General features: G+C 42.1%; 1 protein-coding gene across 12 annotated transcripts in view; it reads left to right on the top strand.

The window, feature by feature from the left end:
* The window catches only part of PCGF5 (polycomb group ring finger 5), a 123826-nt gene that overhangs the window by 77194 nt on the left and 30660 nt on the right, over positions 1-15972 (top strand). For 9 of the 12 annotated variants that reach the window (XM_086900768.1, XM_086900764.1, XM_086900762.1 and 6 more), the window contains one exon: positions 15566-15875. In XM_086900768.1, the coding sequence (XP_086756894.1) occupies positions 15764-15875 (112 nt within the window). In that variant the 5' untranslated portion in view covers positions 15566-15763. Of the gene's footprint in view, positions 1-9220; positions 9323-14425; positions 14555-15565; positions 15876-15972 lie in introns of those variants that run through there. The other 3 variants (XM_086900769.1, XM_086900763.1, XM_023929626.2) reach the window with 2 other exon arrangements.

The raw sequence follows: 15972 nt of genomic DNA, 5'->3' as shown, positions 1-15972 counted from the left end.
GGACCCTAAATTTGGCTACCCTCATTCTCATCCTGAACCACACCTTACACTGAGCCCATTTCCAGCCTGAATTACCCACTTGTAAAATGGCATTCTCTGCTGAGACAATTGGGCTGTAGGTGTTCTAAAGTCAAGTAGTGAACTGAATATCAAACTTAATTGATTGAGTAGAGTTCTGTACTGTGGAAGGACATCTGCAATTTGAGATTGTTGAGTTTTCTTCTTCGAGAAGGATTTAGACTCCTGTTACATAAGTAACATGGAATAACATCTCTACCCCAAAGCTATACTATTTTGAAAAGACAATTATTTCTCTGGAAGCTAAATTTGTTCATCAGATTTTGAGTTAAAGTTTGGTGCCTCTAAGAAATGTAGCAACCCACAGAAGCAGGGGAATGCCCAAGGGAGATGAGAATTAGAAAAATGTGAACAAAGGGAAAAATGAGGGAAGTTGGGCCAAGACAAAGCAGCCATTAAACAAGTTTAACAGGACAGTGTATTTTGCTGTTATGCACTATTCCAGGAAGCTTACTATAATGGTAGCTTTGTCCTTAAATTAGTAAATAGTAGCTTTTTCATAATTTAAATTTCTAGACATGTCATGAAGCAAATGGGAACGGACACGAAGCTACTGTGCCATCTGATGCCAATCTGTACGAACTTTTCAGAGACCCCAGTGGCTTTTTTTTTGTTAACATTATGATGCTCAGCATAGTGGATCCCAAAGGGTAATGTAGACAAGGAGGTGACAGAGCCAGGTGTATCCCTAGTAACCACTGGTCTCAGGAGAGACCAATGTCATGGTGGGAGACCAGACCCCAGCACTCACCATGGCATTCACCTCTGATACAGGTCAGACTCAGCTGGGGTGGCTAACACTTTATACACTTTCTGTTTGCAGGTAGCCTAAAACTGCATGAAGTGAGCATATTCCTGACCTATTGAGTAATTCTGGTTAATATTTCAAAGAATCTCTGAATCATTGTGTTTGGAAAGGATCTCTGGAGCCCATCTATCCCATCTCCCCTACTTAAAGTGGGATCAATAGAGGAGATTGCTCATGACCTTATCCAGTTTGGTTTTGAAAATCTTCAGTGATGGAGTCTCCACTGGGCAAACAATTCCAGTGTTCCAACAACCTCACAGTAAAAATCACCTATTTCTGATGTTTTAGTGGAATTTCCCATGTTTCAATATGTGTCCATTGCCTCTTGTCCTTTCACTGGGCACTGGGAAGATTCTCTCTTATTCTTTTTCACTCCTCCTTCTATCAAGAATTTACAGCTGCTAAGGTCTCCCCTGACCCTTCTTTCCTGCAAGCTAAACACTCCCAGCTCTCTCTTATCTATCCTTGTGCAGATAGATTCTACGTTTGTTCACCCTCACAGCAGATTTTTTTCCAAATGTTCAGATTGTATTTCCTATGTTTCAGTTTGTGTCCATTGCTTCTTGTCACTTCCTGTCCCTGGAAAATACTGAGAAGTCTCTTGCTCTGTCTTATTTACCTCTCCCATCAGGTATTTATACACATTGCTAAGAACCTGCTCTGAGCAAGGCTAAACAACCTCAGTTCTTTCAGCCTCTTCTCATATGACAGAAGTTCCAACCCCTTAATGTGATTGTCCAAGCTCTTTGTATGGTAAAAACAAACAGAGGGGAGAAAATTATGTGCTAAGAGTAGCATGTACCTTTCACTTTTTAATAGTAAATATTTGCATCTTCTCTGACTAATGTTTCTATGTTCTGCGGTTTTGAAGAAAGACACTTATCAAAGAAGTAGGGATCTCCATTGCCTTTTGTCTGTGCTAAATAAATTACAATATTCTTATAAGTGGTTACCAGTTTATTTTTCTTTGCCCACTAAGTGCCATTTAAATTGTCTCCTGTTTACATCGGTGACAGTGGTTTGGACAATGACACTCTTGAGAGGTCATGTTCATAGCAAGGATGTTTGCTCTAACAAACATAGTAAAATTCACTTTTTTACTGAGTAAAAATTGTATGTAAAGATTTGGACAGGTGTTCCTAAATTCCAGACAAACTATGGATTTACTTTTTCTTTCTTCAAAAACGTGACTGGATGCAATCTATCTACAACAAACCATTATGCTTTCCACTTCCTCTTCTTTATAGCTGTCTTTGTTATGTGGTTTTGTTAGCAACACATTAATTGTACCAAAAGCATTAGTTTTCAGGAGTATTATTGAGTCTTTCTACTGAAATTCACTAGCTTGTCCTTATTGACTGAGGGACATTAACAGAAAATTAAATTACAAGAAAGCAGTTTCAGTACCTCATCTTGACAGTTTTCAACTGTTGTTTAGTTTTTTGTACTATTTACTGATATATAAAGAAAAAGGCAGGGGAAAGGTATTGCTTCACTGGTACAAATGTTAAGAAAAACAGATGCAATGAAGAAAATTGTACAATAAATTTTAAATATACCAGGTAATACTGTGAATTGCTAGCCTGTGTTTGGAATTATCTGTTTTAGATATATTTTGTAACAATGGTTCTATCATGAATTTGGTAAGCTGATGCATAATGGAAGACACAGCCCCCCAAATACATATTTTACTTCCTGACTGATAGAGGGTTATGATGGTACCAGTGTTTCTGACAACTTTAAAAGACACAGGATAAAACACCTGACAGAATTCCAGATTTCTCAGCAGGAAAAATGTAAATCGCCTTAATTTCATTCCTACTGATCTGTGGCAACTGAGGTCTTGTATTAAATGTGACTTATTAAATAGACAGCGTGATGATGATAGGAGCAGACTATGTGTTACATGTATCAACAAGTTCTCATAAGCCAAATTCCTTGTCAAAATTTCATATTCCCATCTATGCATTTGTGGTAAAGGGAAATAATTTTAAGAGTATTATGCCCTTTATTCTTAAAAGCTTTCCAAGGATATTAGATTAGGGAATGGAGTGAGATTTGCCGTATAAATTGGTAGGTGAATCCTTCTAGCTTTACACTGCTAGGAACTAAAGTTATTACAGCACTGAAGGAAAAAGTGACATCTAAAAAACTCAGTAAAATGCATACAGATTGTAGTAATGTAGAAAAGTTAGAAATTGGATATCTTTAGCATAGTTTATCATTTGCTTTAGAAAACCATTCTTGAAATGTATCTAGCATTTATGGGAGCTCAGTTCATTACAAACTGTGAAATATTTTGCAAGTAAAAATGTTTGTGCTTTTTCAAGTGTGTTGATACAGTGAAAAGGCAGCTGGCAATCTGAAGCTGAGCTATTATATTTCTGATAAATCTCATCTCATAGAGTCTCTTAGTGTTTGACAGTCACTATAGAATTTGGAACTCTCGCAATACAGATTAGAAATAGCAGTGAGGTATGAAACAATAGTAAAGAATGGTGCATGCTCTCTGCTGATTTTATACACCTTTGTGAGATACAAGAAGGTGACTGTTACATATATCTGTACATTCCTGCATGGGCTTCCACACTAAAGCCGGATGAAAGCTGGTAGTCACAATTTTAATGAGGTCTGTAGGCTTGCATGGACTCTGGGCATGCATAGTGAAGCAAGATATAACAGAAATATAGTTAACCTGCCATTTAAATATAGATATCCCTGCAGGGGAATGTAGTGATTTTAGCAAGATTGTGATTCTTTGTGAGGAGGAAATGAAGATGTCTTTCTATATACAAAACAGATTCCTAATACAGTGATCCAATGTGTACATTTGTTAGATCTTTTCATTAATTGCCATTATGTATTTAAGGACCAAAACAGATATTATTTTCTTGTATTCAAACATCATGATCTCTAGAAGGGCTTTGCCTGTACTGGTATGCTTAAGAACTCATTTTAGACTCAAAAGCATGTAATCTCCTGAAGTATTAGCTACATTTGTCACCAACATTTTCTTCCTACAGAATTTTGTTGCAAAGTAGTCCACAATCATGTCTAGTTGATGAGACTGGAGAAGTTTGAAATGTGAAAATGAACTTCAGCAGACAGCGCAATTTCGTGAAAGCAGGATCATGTATATTCTTTGTATTCTGAGAAAGATTCAGTCTTGCTCTGCTGAGAACCCTAAAAACAGGGAGTCCAAACTGCCACAGCCTACTCAGCTAAAAGCCACATGATCTCATTAGCACTGTGCTGAATCCAGACTTCCAAGTGCTACAAAAGGAAGTTCAAGATGCAGGGATAGTAATTGTGGTCTCACAGTTTTTGGTTGATTTTGTGTTCATTCTGATTAAATGCACATAAACCAAGAATATGCTGTTTACATTCAGGCAGAAAGCCAGGATTTTGTAATTGCAAAAACAATATCAAACTTATTTTGCATACTTGAGAATTGTTTGATGTATCTTTTCTTTAGAAAATTCAATGATAATAAAGTCAGACTCTGACACCATTTATGCAGACTGTTTTGGTTTCATGCAGTCATGGAACTAAGGTTGGGCCAGCAGTCAACTTCCTAAGCTAATGTCACTGTAGAACTGGCAGGTGATGCCAAGTTATGGGCTGATTGCTCACTTGAGAATAGGTTCTGGCTAGAATCCTGAGTCTGTCTCTCCTCAAAACTAGCACATTAGTCACATGAAGAATCAACTAAATGTATCGGTTTTGCTTAATTGTTACCATTAGTATAGTGGATTAATATTATTAGAATTTCCAGATAATGCTTTCAGTGAAATATTATCTGCAGTGACTCTCATTTGTCAATGTGAACTGTTAAAAACACCTAAAATACTTAAAGAGCTTTCGTTTTTGCGAAAGTTTTTTATCTAACTCAGTAGGTCAAATTCCACAGTGACTGTAGTCTTATGATTGGATGGACAGGATCACATGGTACATGGTGCTGCACAGAACTTGATTCTCTATATACATACATATGTTAAATTGCTGTCAAAAAACGTCATAGGAGGATGTGAAGCTTGGTATCTTGGTCCACCCCCTGTTTTCTCTTAGTTTATCCAGAAGAAACATTCTCTGTTTTACAGTTTAAAATCAAATTCACAGGTATCTGTGTTAGGTTTTCTCCCATGAAGCTGACTGTTTTAATGGGCTGACATAGTGACAGTTCCCATGAATGAGTCCCATGCAGTTCAAATGAAATGGAGTCCACACAACATCGTGTGATTAAGTTCAAGGTTTTATTCCTGAGAGAGCTGGAAACAGAACTCCTGTTGAAAATCGATTGAAGTAGAGTAGTTAACTCCCTAAGACATTGTGAATGTCATTAATTTGTCTTGTAAAAGATGAGACAATTTGGTTGCTACTTTTCTATTTCCTTTCAAGGCTCTTTGTTTTCTGGTTCTGCCATCGTAACAGACATGAGTAGATTTGTTGAGGATTGCTTTGCTGAGCTTATTGACGTTTTAAATTTGTTTTGACTTAAGATGTAGTAGCAACTCTTGTTTTTAATTTGCAGTGCAAGTTGATTGCATAATTGTGAAGCTGTTTGACATGTGTGATACAATTTGATTTGCATTCCTGCCAGTTTTCAACTGTAAGAAACAAAATCTGTTAGTAACAATTTTAGTAGGAGTCACTGGAGGCTTCTTACAGTTTATTTTCATTGTTTTAATTTGTCTTTTGATTTCATGGAAATTGGGAGATGAAACTCTATAAAACTGTTTAAAGACTTCAGGTTACTGTTTAGCTGAGCAGTATATGTTGATGTAAGTGGCTTTGATAATTTGAGGGGGAAAAAAAGTACAAACAATATTATCTATAATAGATATTTTTATATAATATATGTGTACAATGTAGTATAGAATGGAAGAGGATATATATTACTGACAAAACCAAGGATTTTTAAAAAAGGAATAGAATTATAGCAAGTAGCCATTAGGATGCCTTGTGAAAAAGCATAGACTACATTGTGACTTAATTAGCAAACTTGAAACCTGTGTTCATACTGTTACAGAAATACTTTTCCTCTGGAAGGATACATACATCACATTGGCAAAGTGTTTGCTCTATGACCTACAGACCCTACAAGTCTGTGGAGGAGACATACTCTTGCCCATGCAGACAACAGCTGTATCAGGCTGCTCTGTGAATGAGTACACCACTGGAATTTTTCTGATAATGGAGCTCTGAGTATCACTGATTGATTTCTTTTTTTCCATTGTGGAGTAGCAGGGAGACCTGAAGTAGCATTAATTGCAGAGCAGATTTTCTCTGGAGAAGCCTCAGAATAAGCAGGTGATACTATTGTAGAGAGCAGCATAAGGGGAAACTGAACTGGCAGAAGCATATAATCAGATATCAACTGGTAAAGTAGTTAAGAAGTACAGGAGATTCTATAATAATAGAAATGGCAACACAAGTGGGATTTCCATTAATTCAGAGACATTCTAATGAACTCTTCGGCAGAAGTAAATGGCTGGAGACCAAAAATGTAATTCTGATGATGCAAGATGTTTGTGGTGCAGGGAGAGCACCTGATTAAAAACCAAGGTAATTGTTTCAAATTATGCATCTTCTTTAAGATGTTCCCAAAGCACATGACCATTACTTGCTCTGCTTACACAGACTTGGGAGATTCTGTACTTGAACAGAATTGCTATAATTGCTATAAGAGCATAGGACTATTTTGTCCTGTGCTTTTCCACAACCAGGCAACTCTGAAAAAACTGTGCTCCATTGCAGCCTACAGAACATACTAAGAACCACAAAACATTTGTTACCAATAGCCTATAAAAAGGTGAAGGAACTGTAGCACAGCAGACCAAAGTGCATGGAAGTTAGCCTGCCATGAGATAAAACCAGGAGAGGTTGAGGATACCACCAGTATTTTAGTTGCCCAGAGATCCTAACTCCAGCACAGATCACTGGTTTTTAACTAAGCACACAGACAAATGGAGGCAGAGAAGCATCTTGGTTTTATGTCTTGTAAACCTGCTGTCACTGCATCACTCCTACTGAGCAGTCTCTGATGCTTCAAAGGCTAACCCCACTTCAACAAAAATCAATTATCTATGAAAAAAAGACCCGACTGTTGTGGCACAATACAAGGTTTTATACTATAACAAGAATCTTTGCCTTTAAAGCCAAAATAATGTCAGCTAGATTATTCACACATGAAGAATCAGCTTGGCTCCATGGCCATCTATACCTGTACTGTGCTTTAAAAACCCCAAAAAACCCAGAAAGCAACAGCTGATCACAGTTCAGACATTGGATACTGGGCTAACTGAACAGATCATTTGGTCTGTAAATTTTCCAAGTTTGTCTCACTTCCTCCGGGAGGTTTCTGTCTATGTTTGTGTCTAATACATGTAGTCATGCCTATTCAAATTATTCTTCAAAATAAAAATCCAGAACAGTGACAAAATAATGAAGGAAACAGAAGGAAAACACCTTTTAAAAATATGCCCATCACACTTAATTCTTAAATCTACAGCTGCTTTTGGCTGAAAAGTTTGGATTCTGCTGGAATAGATTGTTGTTTTTAGACTTGCAATACCTCTGAAAGTTCTTAAATTTGGTGTTTCCAGGGAGGTATGGCAAACTGGTCACAAGATCTTCACTCAGTATATTTAATGGTCAGAGCTAATAGCATATCCTAAACCAGATAATTTTTCCCTTCAACCTCTGCATACAAGTGACTAAAGTTGTCTCCTTCATGCTTGTGACAATTTCTAGACAATTTTGTTTCAGAGTTATGATTTTTTTTTTTCCCTTACACTGGCAATCTCCCTCTCCCACTGCTATGACCTTGTTTCTTGTTTTCTGTTTCCCTAGCTGGAAGGAGACATTGTGTGCTATGTCTGAGCAGTATTTTTGTGTGCTAAGGAAATGTTTAACAATACAAATCTCCTCATCTTTCCCTTGCTGGAGTCAGTTATTTGATTCTCTCTTCTTTACTAGCAGCCAATTATTATAAAGTCTGTAGGAACTTACTTTATGATTTCTCTTACATTTTAAAAGTTCCTAGAATTTAGTTCAACACAGTTGGAACACTGTGTGACACAGTTTTACCTTTCTCTTGAAGTGTCTCCTGAACGCATTTTTCTTGTTTACGTATTTGTCAATGGCCTAATAATACAGATGTTGGCATTTTGCAACCTGCTTTGCTACTTTACTTTAGGCTATAAAAGAAGAGTAAGCATTAAGAAATGCTATAGATATCCCAGAAGTGCTATTATGTGCTAATATATGGCTTCTTATATAGAGCTCAGTAAGGATGAAGAAAAATCCTCATGGCAGAAATGCAAAACCTCATTGCTGATCATTTTCATGAGTACCTGATAGGGAAAAGATAGCCTAATTCCTATTGTTTCCTATCAAATCCAAGGCAGTTTTCACACTTTCATACTACTATTTTTTATATGATAAACAATGTGACTACTATTTGCCTAAAAAGCAAAGAAATACGTCACATGATCCCAAGATTATAACAAAGGCTTGCATAATGGCAGTAACAGATAAGTTTACTCACTGCTAGTAAATTATTGATATGTATGAGAAAGTATACAAGATGGAGCAAGGAAAATTCCAACTGGACCAAAATAAATTAATTCACCATGAGGGTAGCTGCCTAGAGAGGTTGAGACAAGTTGCCTAGAGAGGCTGTATAATTGCCATCCATACATATACTCAGACTTTCTTTGGATGAAGCCCTGAGCAATCTGAATTAACTTTAACATTAGACCTGCTTTGAGCAAAGACCAGATGATGTCCAAAGGTCCTGCCAACTCAATTCATGTTGTATTCTAGATAATTTTCTACTTGATTGGGAATTTAACACTGGAAATAAGAGATCCCAGGTGGTTATATGTGATCTCTTCTTCCTACCTGAGTAAATAGGCAGTGATTTAAAATAAGTTCCCTGCAGTGAGGGAGGTTGATCTTCCTCTCTATGGTGCAGCATGAGGTAAAATATAGAGTGCTGTGTCCAGTTCTCAGAACAAGAAGGACATGAAGCAAGTCTCAGGGCCCCAGAGATGTTTAAGGTATTGGAGCATTGTTCATATAAGGAGAGGTTGAAAGTTTGGAAACTGCTCAGCTGGGAAAAAAAGGTCTCAAGGGGATCTTTTCAGCATGTGCAATTCCTTGATGGGAGGGAATGAAGATGAAGTCAAACTGTTCTCAGTAGTACCCACTGACAGGAAAAGAGGTAATGGGTACAAACTGAAACACATTAAATTCTATCTGATAACAAGAAAACTTTTTGTTTGTTTGTTTTGTTTTTTGTTACTATGAAATTGATCAAAACTGGAACAGATGCCAAGAGAGTGTGTACAGCCCCATCTGAGGAGATAGTCATGATCCAGCTGGATACAGTCCTGGACAACCTGCTTTAGCTGATCCTGCTTGAGCATACAGGTTGGATTAGATGATCTCAAGTGGTGTCTTCCAACCTAAGGAATTCTGTGAAGTTTTCAGCTTTTTAAAACTGTAGAATGGCATTTCCATCAGGTGTCTAGTGAATCAGTATCCAGTGAAGGTGAACACTGTGGTTCTCTCTAAATGCCATTCGGATTGCTACACAATTTCTATCAAGAAAACTAGGGATTTTTTGTTTTGTTACTCTCCTAATTTAGATGTTCTAGTTTCACTAGTTCCTAGTTGAGAGTCCCAGTAATTCTTCCACCTACAAAATACAAAGTAACTCTTAGGGTACCTGGAGGGTTGTTGGAGACTTGCCTAGAAACAGACTCCAGAGTAGGTTGATAAGGATGGTAACATTGTACCAATGTGGATCTTCTTGCAGAGGTAGAATTATTCACTCATTCCAAATTTTGCTGAGAATTTGGCTTGATTGACCAATGTTTATTTTTTCTCTAAAATTTACTTGGGAACTGGCATCAAACATTGGTATATTTCAAAAAGTATTAGAACTGCTTTAATGAAATACTTGGCAGTTCACAAGTTCTTGTGTGTTCTGGCTGTTCCTTTAAAAAGATACATTTTATTCATATTAAATGTAAGTAATTACTGTTTCATATCAGGATGATACAGTAGGGGTAGTAAGTAAAATAGTTCTTTATGGATTTCACAAAACTACTTCTCAAGGATGATAATGCTTAGAAAGCAGCATTTATTTTCTATGTGTTAGGAAAGCTCATATATGTGAAAAAGGACTTGGCTTTTAAAAAAAAAGTAAGCACTGTGTTAGAGGAAATGGAGGATTGCTGAGTAAAAGTCAGTTGATGAGAAAGTCAAAAGTTTAAGAAACACAGAAAAATGAGAGCAGTTGTATTTTCATCACTCATTTGAGGGCTATAATCACCGTCTCTGTCATGCCATGTGTCCTAGGGTGACTTTTTGATACTGTATTGTATCTCCCACCGTCTGCTTATGCTGGATATTGAGTTCTGTGCCTTTAGGACTAGATCCAAGAGCAAAGGGAGGGAGAAGCAATGGTGTGCAGTTTTGTCTGCAGAAGCTTCTCTTCCTCCCCTGGATTCCTTCCTCTTGGTGTGTTGTCTGCACCATGGATAGAGGGAGGACAGCTTTCCTTTGCTTTTTAAGCTAGTTTCTTGTCTGTGAGCTGAGTCAAGAAAATTTTTCCTGAGACGGTGGCTTTTTCTAGAATTTCTCAGCTTTTCTCTGGTCTGGAACATCAGGACAATCACCCAGCCCCCTCAAAGCTGCACTGCAGCCTGGACACCGGGCCTGAGCCCTGGAGACACTGAGATAGACTGAGCCACATCCACAGAGGACTGTCTCAATTTGCCATCTCTTCAGAACAGAGAGAGTTTAGTATTTAGTATTATTTATTTATACTGTTTTATTGTTTAGTATTATTCATTTTTCCATACTTGTGAATACTTCGTTTGTTAAATAAACAGGTTTTTTCCATTTTCTCCAAGGAATTTTTCTCCCAAACCATTTGGGTGAGGGGCTGCTAGAACCTGCCTTTTCAGAGGAGACACCTTTTCATTTCCTCCCAAATTTGTCTCAAACCAGGACAAATATTTTTACACCCAATGTGGGGCTCAAGAAAGTGGAAAAAACCTGTACTAATTGCATTTTGGTTACTCTGTATTGGGATAAAGCAGTCAGTAGCCATGCTACTTGAATTTATAATGTCTCTCTGGCTTGAGGCACTGATGTCTCTCTGGTCCCTAGACCTGTTTGAGGCAATCACAGCTTTCTGGTCCCTAGGCTTGTTTTCTTACCCACAGATAGCTCCAGTTTTGTACCTAATACATAGCTTTTACAGAAGATGGGCCCGGATTAGGATTGATATTTTGTTGAGTGTGGTGACTATGATTTATAGAGAGTTAACAAAGGTACTGGGGTTTGTTCAAAATGTGTATGATCTGTTGTTTATCCTTCCTAATTTCTGTCCTAGTTTCCATAGCCTGTTTTGGGGGTTTACTAGTAACTTCACCCAGTGTTTTAGAGGAGGAGCAGGGGATGAGGCTTCCCAGCTTTTCCTCTCCTTCTTCTCCACTGAATCTGTTATGTCACCTTCTGACAATGTTCAGTGTCCCCTGAATGTTAGAGACCGCTTTTGTTCGTGGTATTTATCTGGTAAGCATCCGCTATATGATCTGCAGCTTGTCTAGAGTGAGATGTCTAGAGGGGCTGAGGAGACACCTGACCCAGGGGTGGACCCAGGCGTGGTAAATCCTGAGTGGTGTGGGGAATGGGAGAAAACGGGTCAGACCCTGAAGGAATTTTCTGACCCAATAGCCTGGGACTCTCCCTGTGAACAAATGCAGAACCCAGGTGAGGTGGGGAAATATTTGGAAGAGAAGCAGGACCCTGTGTTTCCTGTCACAAATACCTGACACATATTTACTCTGATGAGCTCAGTTCATTTCTTAATTGTTTCTTTTATAATATGAAAGGACGGCCTTGTTTGATTCAAACACTATTCTTGTTACCTTTGAACTGCTATAAGTAGATCAAAATGCTCAAATCACTTATATGGACCTGTATTTTTAAATAAACCTGTTGCATGCAATGCTAGGAGTTACCTATCTTTGAATTTATAATTAATTCATAAGCATTTATTAACATAATTTGCTTCCTGATGATATAAAGTGTAAGTATTTAAGGATTTACTTTCCTCTGAAAATGAAATGAGAGCTTCTTCTGTGCTGCTTCTCATTTGCTCTTTATGTTGTTGTCTGGAAAGGTGTTGAAAGCCTCAGCTTTCATCACCTTCAGTCAGCATCTCATAAATACCACTTGGTACTGGCAGGACTGAGTTCTTGCATTGTGAAGAAATGAGGCAAGAATTTGTCATGTACACTATCACTTACCTGGCGTGCGACTGCTCTTAAAAGAGGGACTTCAGTATGACTTATGGCAATCAATACCAGTTGTGTGTGTTTGCAAGTATCCTAACTGCTGTGTGAGCATTACTGCATGGCCTACACAGTATAATAAATGACATAACTGAGTTTTTAATGTGCTTGACTAGAATACTGTGCATCCACTACTGTGTAAACATGAGCCTAGCTCATTAATTTGTTTAGAAAATGTTGGGTTCTTTTTTTTTTTTCAAATGAGACACTTGATAAACTATGCTATGAAATCTCCCTTAGAATACAGTTTAGTTTTAAAAAAAGTCTTACAAGATGCAGTGATTTGGAAACAGCCAGGAGAGCGTCAGCAGTTGCTGGTTTTAAATGCATGTGCATAAGTTTAATAATGCTATATCAAACTACATTTGAGCAGGGCCACTCTAATGCACATTCAGAAATAAGTCAGCTTTTACTAAACTGACTGAATGTGACTAATGAAAATATCCCCATGAGATGTATATAGTTTTTGTTGTCTCTTTCTCTGTTTAGTATTCTTTAGCCTGTGACTTGTCAGTGTGTCCTATGTGGTATAAAACTGCAACCAGGTACAGTACAAGGTTTAAACCATCAAAACACAACTCTGAATCCTGTGGTGCATCAGGCACAGTATCACCTGCCAGTCAGGGTTCTGCTCTGTTCTGCTCTGCACTGGTACAGCCTCACCTGGACTGCTGCAGTTACACCTCAGTGTAAGGAAGATCTAAAGCTGTTAGCAAGTGTTCAAAGGAGGACTGTGAAAATAGTGGGGAGCCTAGAGGGGAAGCCTTGTGATGAGCAGGTGGCTCAAGTTGTTCTGCTTGGAGGAGACTGAGGGGAGACTTCATAGAGTCTGCAGCTTCCTCTTGAGGGGAAGCAGGGGAGCAGACACTGATCTCTGGTAGTGACCAGTGACAGGACCTGAGGAACTGGCCTGAAGCTGAGGAGGTTTAGGATGGATATTAGGAAAAGGTTCTTCACCAGGAGGGTGGGTGGGCACTGCAACAGGGTCCCCAGGGAAGTGGTCACAGCCTCAGGCCTGACAGAGTTGAAGAAGCAGTTAGACAATGCTTTCTGGTGCATGGTGTGACTCAGGGATGGTTCTGTGCAGGGACAGGAGTTAGACTTTGATGGTTCTTGTGGGTTCCTTCCAGCTCAGGATACTCTATGATTCTATGCTGCTTCAAAAGATTTTTAGCTATATATATTTTTTTTTCATCTTATGGAGAAATAACCTCATACAAGATGAACATTTTATCAGGAAAAATCATTCAGATTCTATTGAATTGCTCTGTGCATGGTTTATCATGCATTCATCATTGCACTGTAACTCTAATTGTAACAGTTTTTGATGCACCTGACTCAGACTAGCCATTGAATTGATGTAAATGGGGATCTATTGCCTGTTAAGTATTACAGAAGTAGGACTGGATGGCAGAAACAGGCCAAAGTTATTAAAGCCTTCTGCTGTTGCAGCACTTACACAAGGATGAAAGGGAAGAGTGCACTGGAGGGCCGCTGCAAAATGAGCATTTACTTCAGAATGCAGAATAGAAAAGCAAAGACCTAAAACAGTCACAGGTAATGTGGCGGCATTGCAGCTGATACAGGAAATGTCTCCTTATGTTTCTGACATTATTGTTAAAAGCAGTATGAAAGAATTTTTCTAGAAACAGTACAGCTGGAAAATTAAGGCAGCATTAGGTTTATGGATAATTGCCTGGTAATATGATGGATTTCTGTGACTGGGGCGGTCAAAAAGCAGATGCACTGAGCCACGGAGACAGCTTTTACTCGTGCTAAGCCGTTGGCTAGTTGGTCCCGGTTCGAGGAAAGCACACGCATTTTCGGGGCATTTGGGCTAACTTATTGCAGTGTTTAGTGTTTGCGTTTGCGGGCTGGAGAAACGGGTTTAACTTCCACCCTTCCACGGGCAGAAGCTGAAGTTATTTTTAAGGAACGGCGCCGCTGCCCCAGCGGGTGTGCGCCGAGCCGAGGCGCGGGCCGGGCGCCGCTGCTGCGCTTACCTGGGTTGGGCAGCGCCGCCGCCCCGCTCCGGTCCGCTCCGGCCGCCGAGCGCGGGCAGCCCGCGGTGCGGGGCCGCGCAGGGCTCCGGCCGCTGCCGCCCCGAGCGGCGCTGCGGGCTGTGGCGCAGCGGGGCTCGGCCGGGAGCAGCGCCTGCGCGCCCGTCCCGCCCGCCCCGGGACCGGCCGCGGCAGCCCGGCGGGGAGGAGGGAGCGCTCCGAGCGGGGGAGGCGCACGGCGTTTCCCTTTCTCTTTCGCCGGGCGCCCGCCCGAGGCCGCGGGGCTGCGCCAGGTACGGCCGGGGCCGCGGCGGGGGCGGGAGGCGCCGCAGGTGCGGGAGGGGAGGGACGGGAGTCGGGCGAGCGGCGGCAGAGCCGGGCGGCCGCCGCCCTCTCCCGCCGCGGTCCCGCGGGGCCGGGGAGGCGGGGGGGCTGCTCCCCGCGGGGCCCGGCGCGGCCTGCGGGCCCGGCGGGGCGGGGCGGACTGTGCCGAGCCGAGCCGAGCCGAGCCGGGCGGGCTGTGCCGAGCCGCGCTGTGCTGTGCCGAGCCGCGCTGTGCTGTGCCGAGCCGGGCTGTGCTGTGCCGTGCCGAGCCGGGCTGTGCCGTGCCGAGCCGGGCTGTGCTGTGCCGTGCCGTGCCGAGCCGGGCGGGCTGTGCCGAGCCGGGCTGTGCTGTGCCGTGCCGAGCCGCGCTGTGCTGTGCCGAGCCGGGCTGTGCTGTGCCGTGCCGAGCCGGGCTGTGCTGTGCCGAGCCGGGCTGTGCTGTGCCGTGCCGGGCTGTGCCGTGCCGTGCCGAGCCGGGCTGTGCTGTGCCGTGCCGGGCTGTGCCGTGCCGTGCCGAGCCGGGCTGTGCTGTGCCGAGCCGGGCTGTGCTGTGCCGTGCCGTGCCGAGCCGAGCCGGGCTGTGCCGTGCCGTGCCGAGCCGGGCTGTGCTGTGCCGAGCCGGGCTGTGCTGTGCCGTGCCGAGCCGAGCCGGGCTGTGCCGTGCCGTGCCGAGCCGGGCTGTGCTGTGCCGAGCCGAGCCGAGCCGGGCTGTGCCGTGCCGTGCCGAGCCGGGAGCCGCGGCCCCTGCACCTGTCACCGCGGCCCCGAGCCCGTCCCGCCGGCGGCCGGAGCCCGGCGGGGCGGGGGCGCGGCCTCGGACCGGGGCTGCCCGCGCACGGCGGCCGCTGTTATGTAAATTATGTAAATTATGAAAATTACAGCCCCGTGCCGCTGCCGAGTTCATGGCGACACTGGTCCTCCGGGGCATCGCCGCTGTCCGGCCAAGTTCACATAGCTCTCTTTTTCCACGTGTGTTACAGGTAGGAAAATGACTCGCCCGGCACAGGAGCAGGAGTTATGAGCCATGTCTCTGTGAGACCTGCGGAATTAAGATCAAATGCCTGGAGAAGTCCAGTTGCACAGAGCAGTGCCACAGCTCTTGTGAACTGTGGACATCGACGCCTCTCAGACTTGCTTCTCTGGCCCCAAGCACTCTGCCTGCATTTCCTGCTCCACGAATGGCTACTCAGAGGAAGCACTTGGTGAAAGATTTCAATCCTCATATCACCTGCTATATCTGTAAAGGCTATCTCATCAAGCCAACAACAGTAACGGAGTGCCTCCATACCTGTAAGTAGTACTTTGCAAAATAGTCCCTCCTCCCTTTAACTGTTAATGTGTTTAATATGACCACTGTGCTTGTTTTTGTTTACTGGATTTTCGCATT

Source organism: Cyanistes caeruleus, chromosome 8 (genome assembly GCF_971803275.1).
Source record: "Cyanistes caeruleus chromosome 8, bCyaCae1.hap1.1, whole genome shotgun sequence".
In the NCBI taxonomy this organism is placed as follows: Eukaryota; Metazoa; Chordata; class Aves; order Passeriformes; family Paridae; genus Cyanistes; species Cyanistes caeruleus.
The sequence above is the reverse complement of the archived record's forward strand: the minus strand, read 5'-3'. Positions and strand labels throughout refer to the sequence as shown.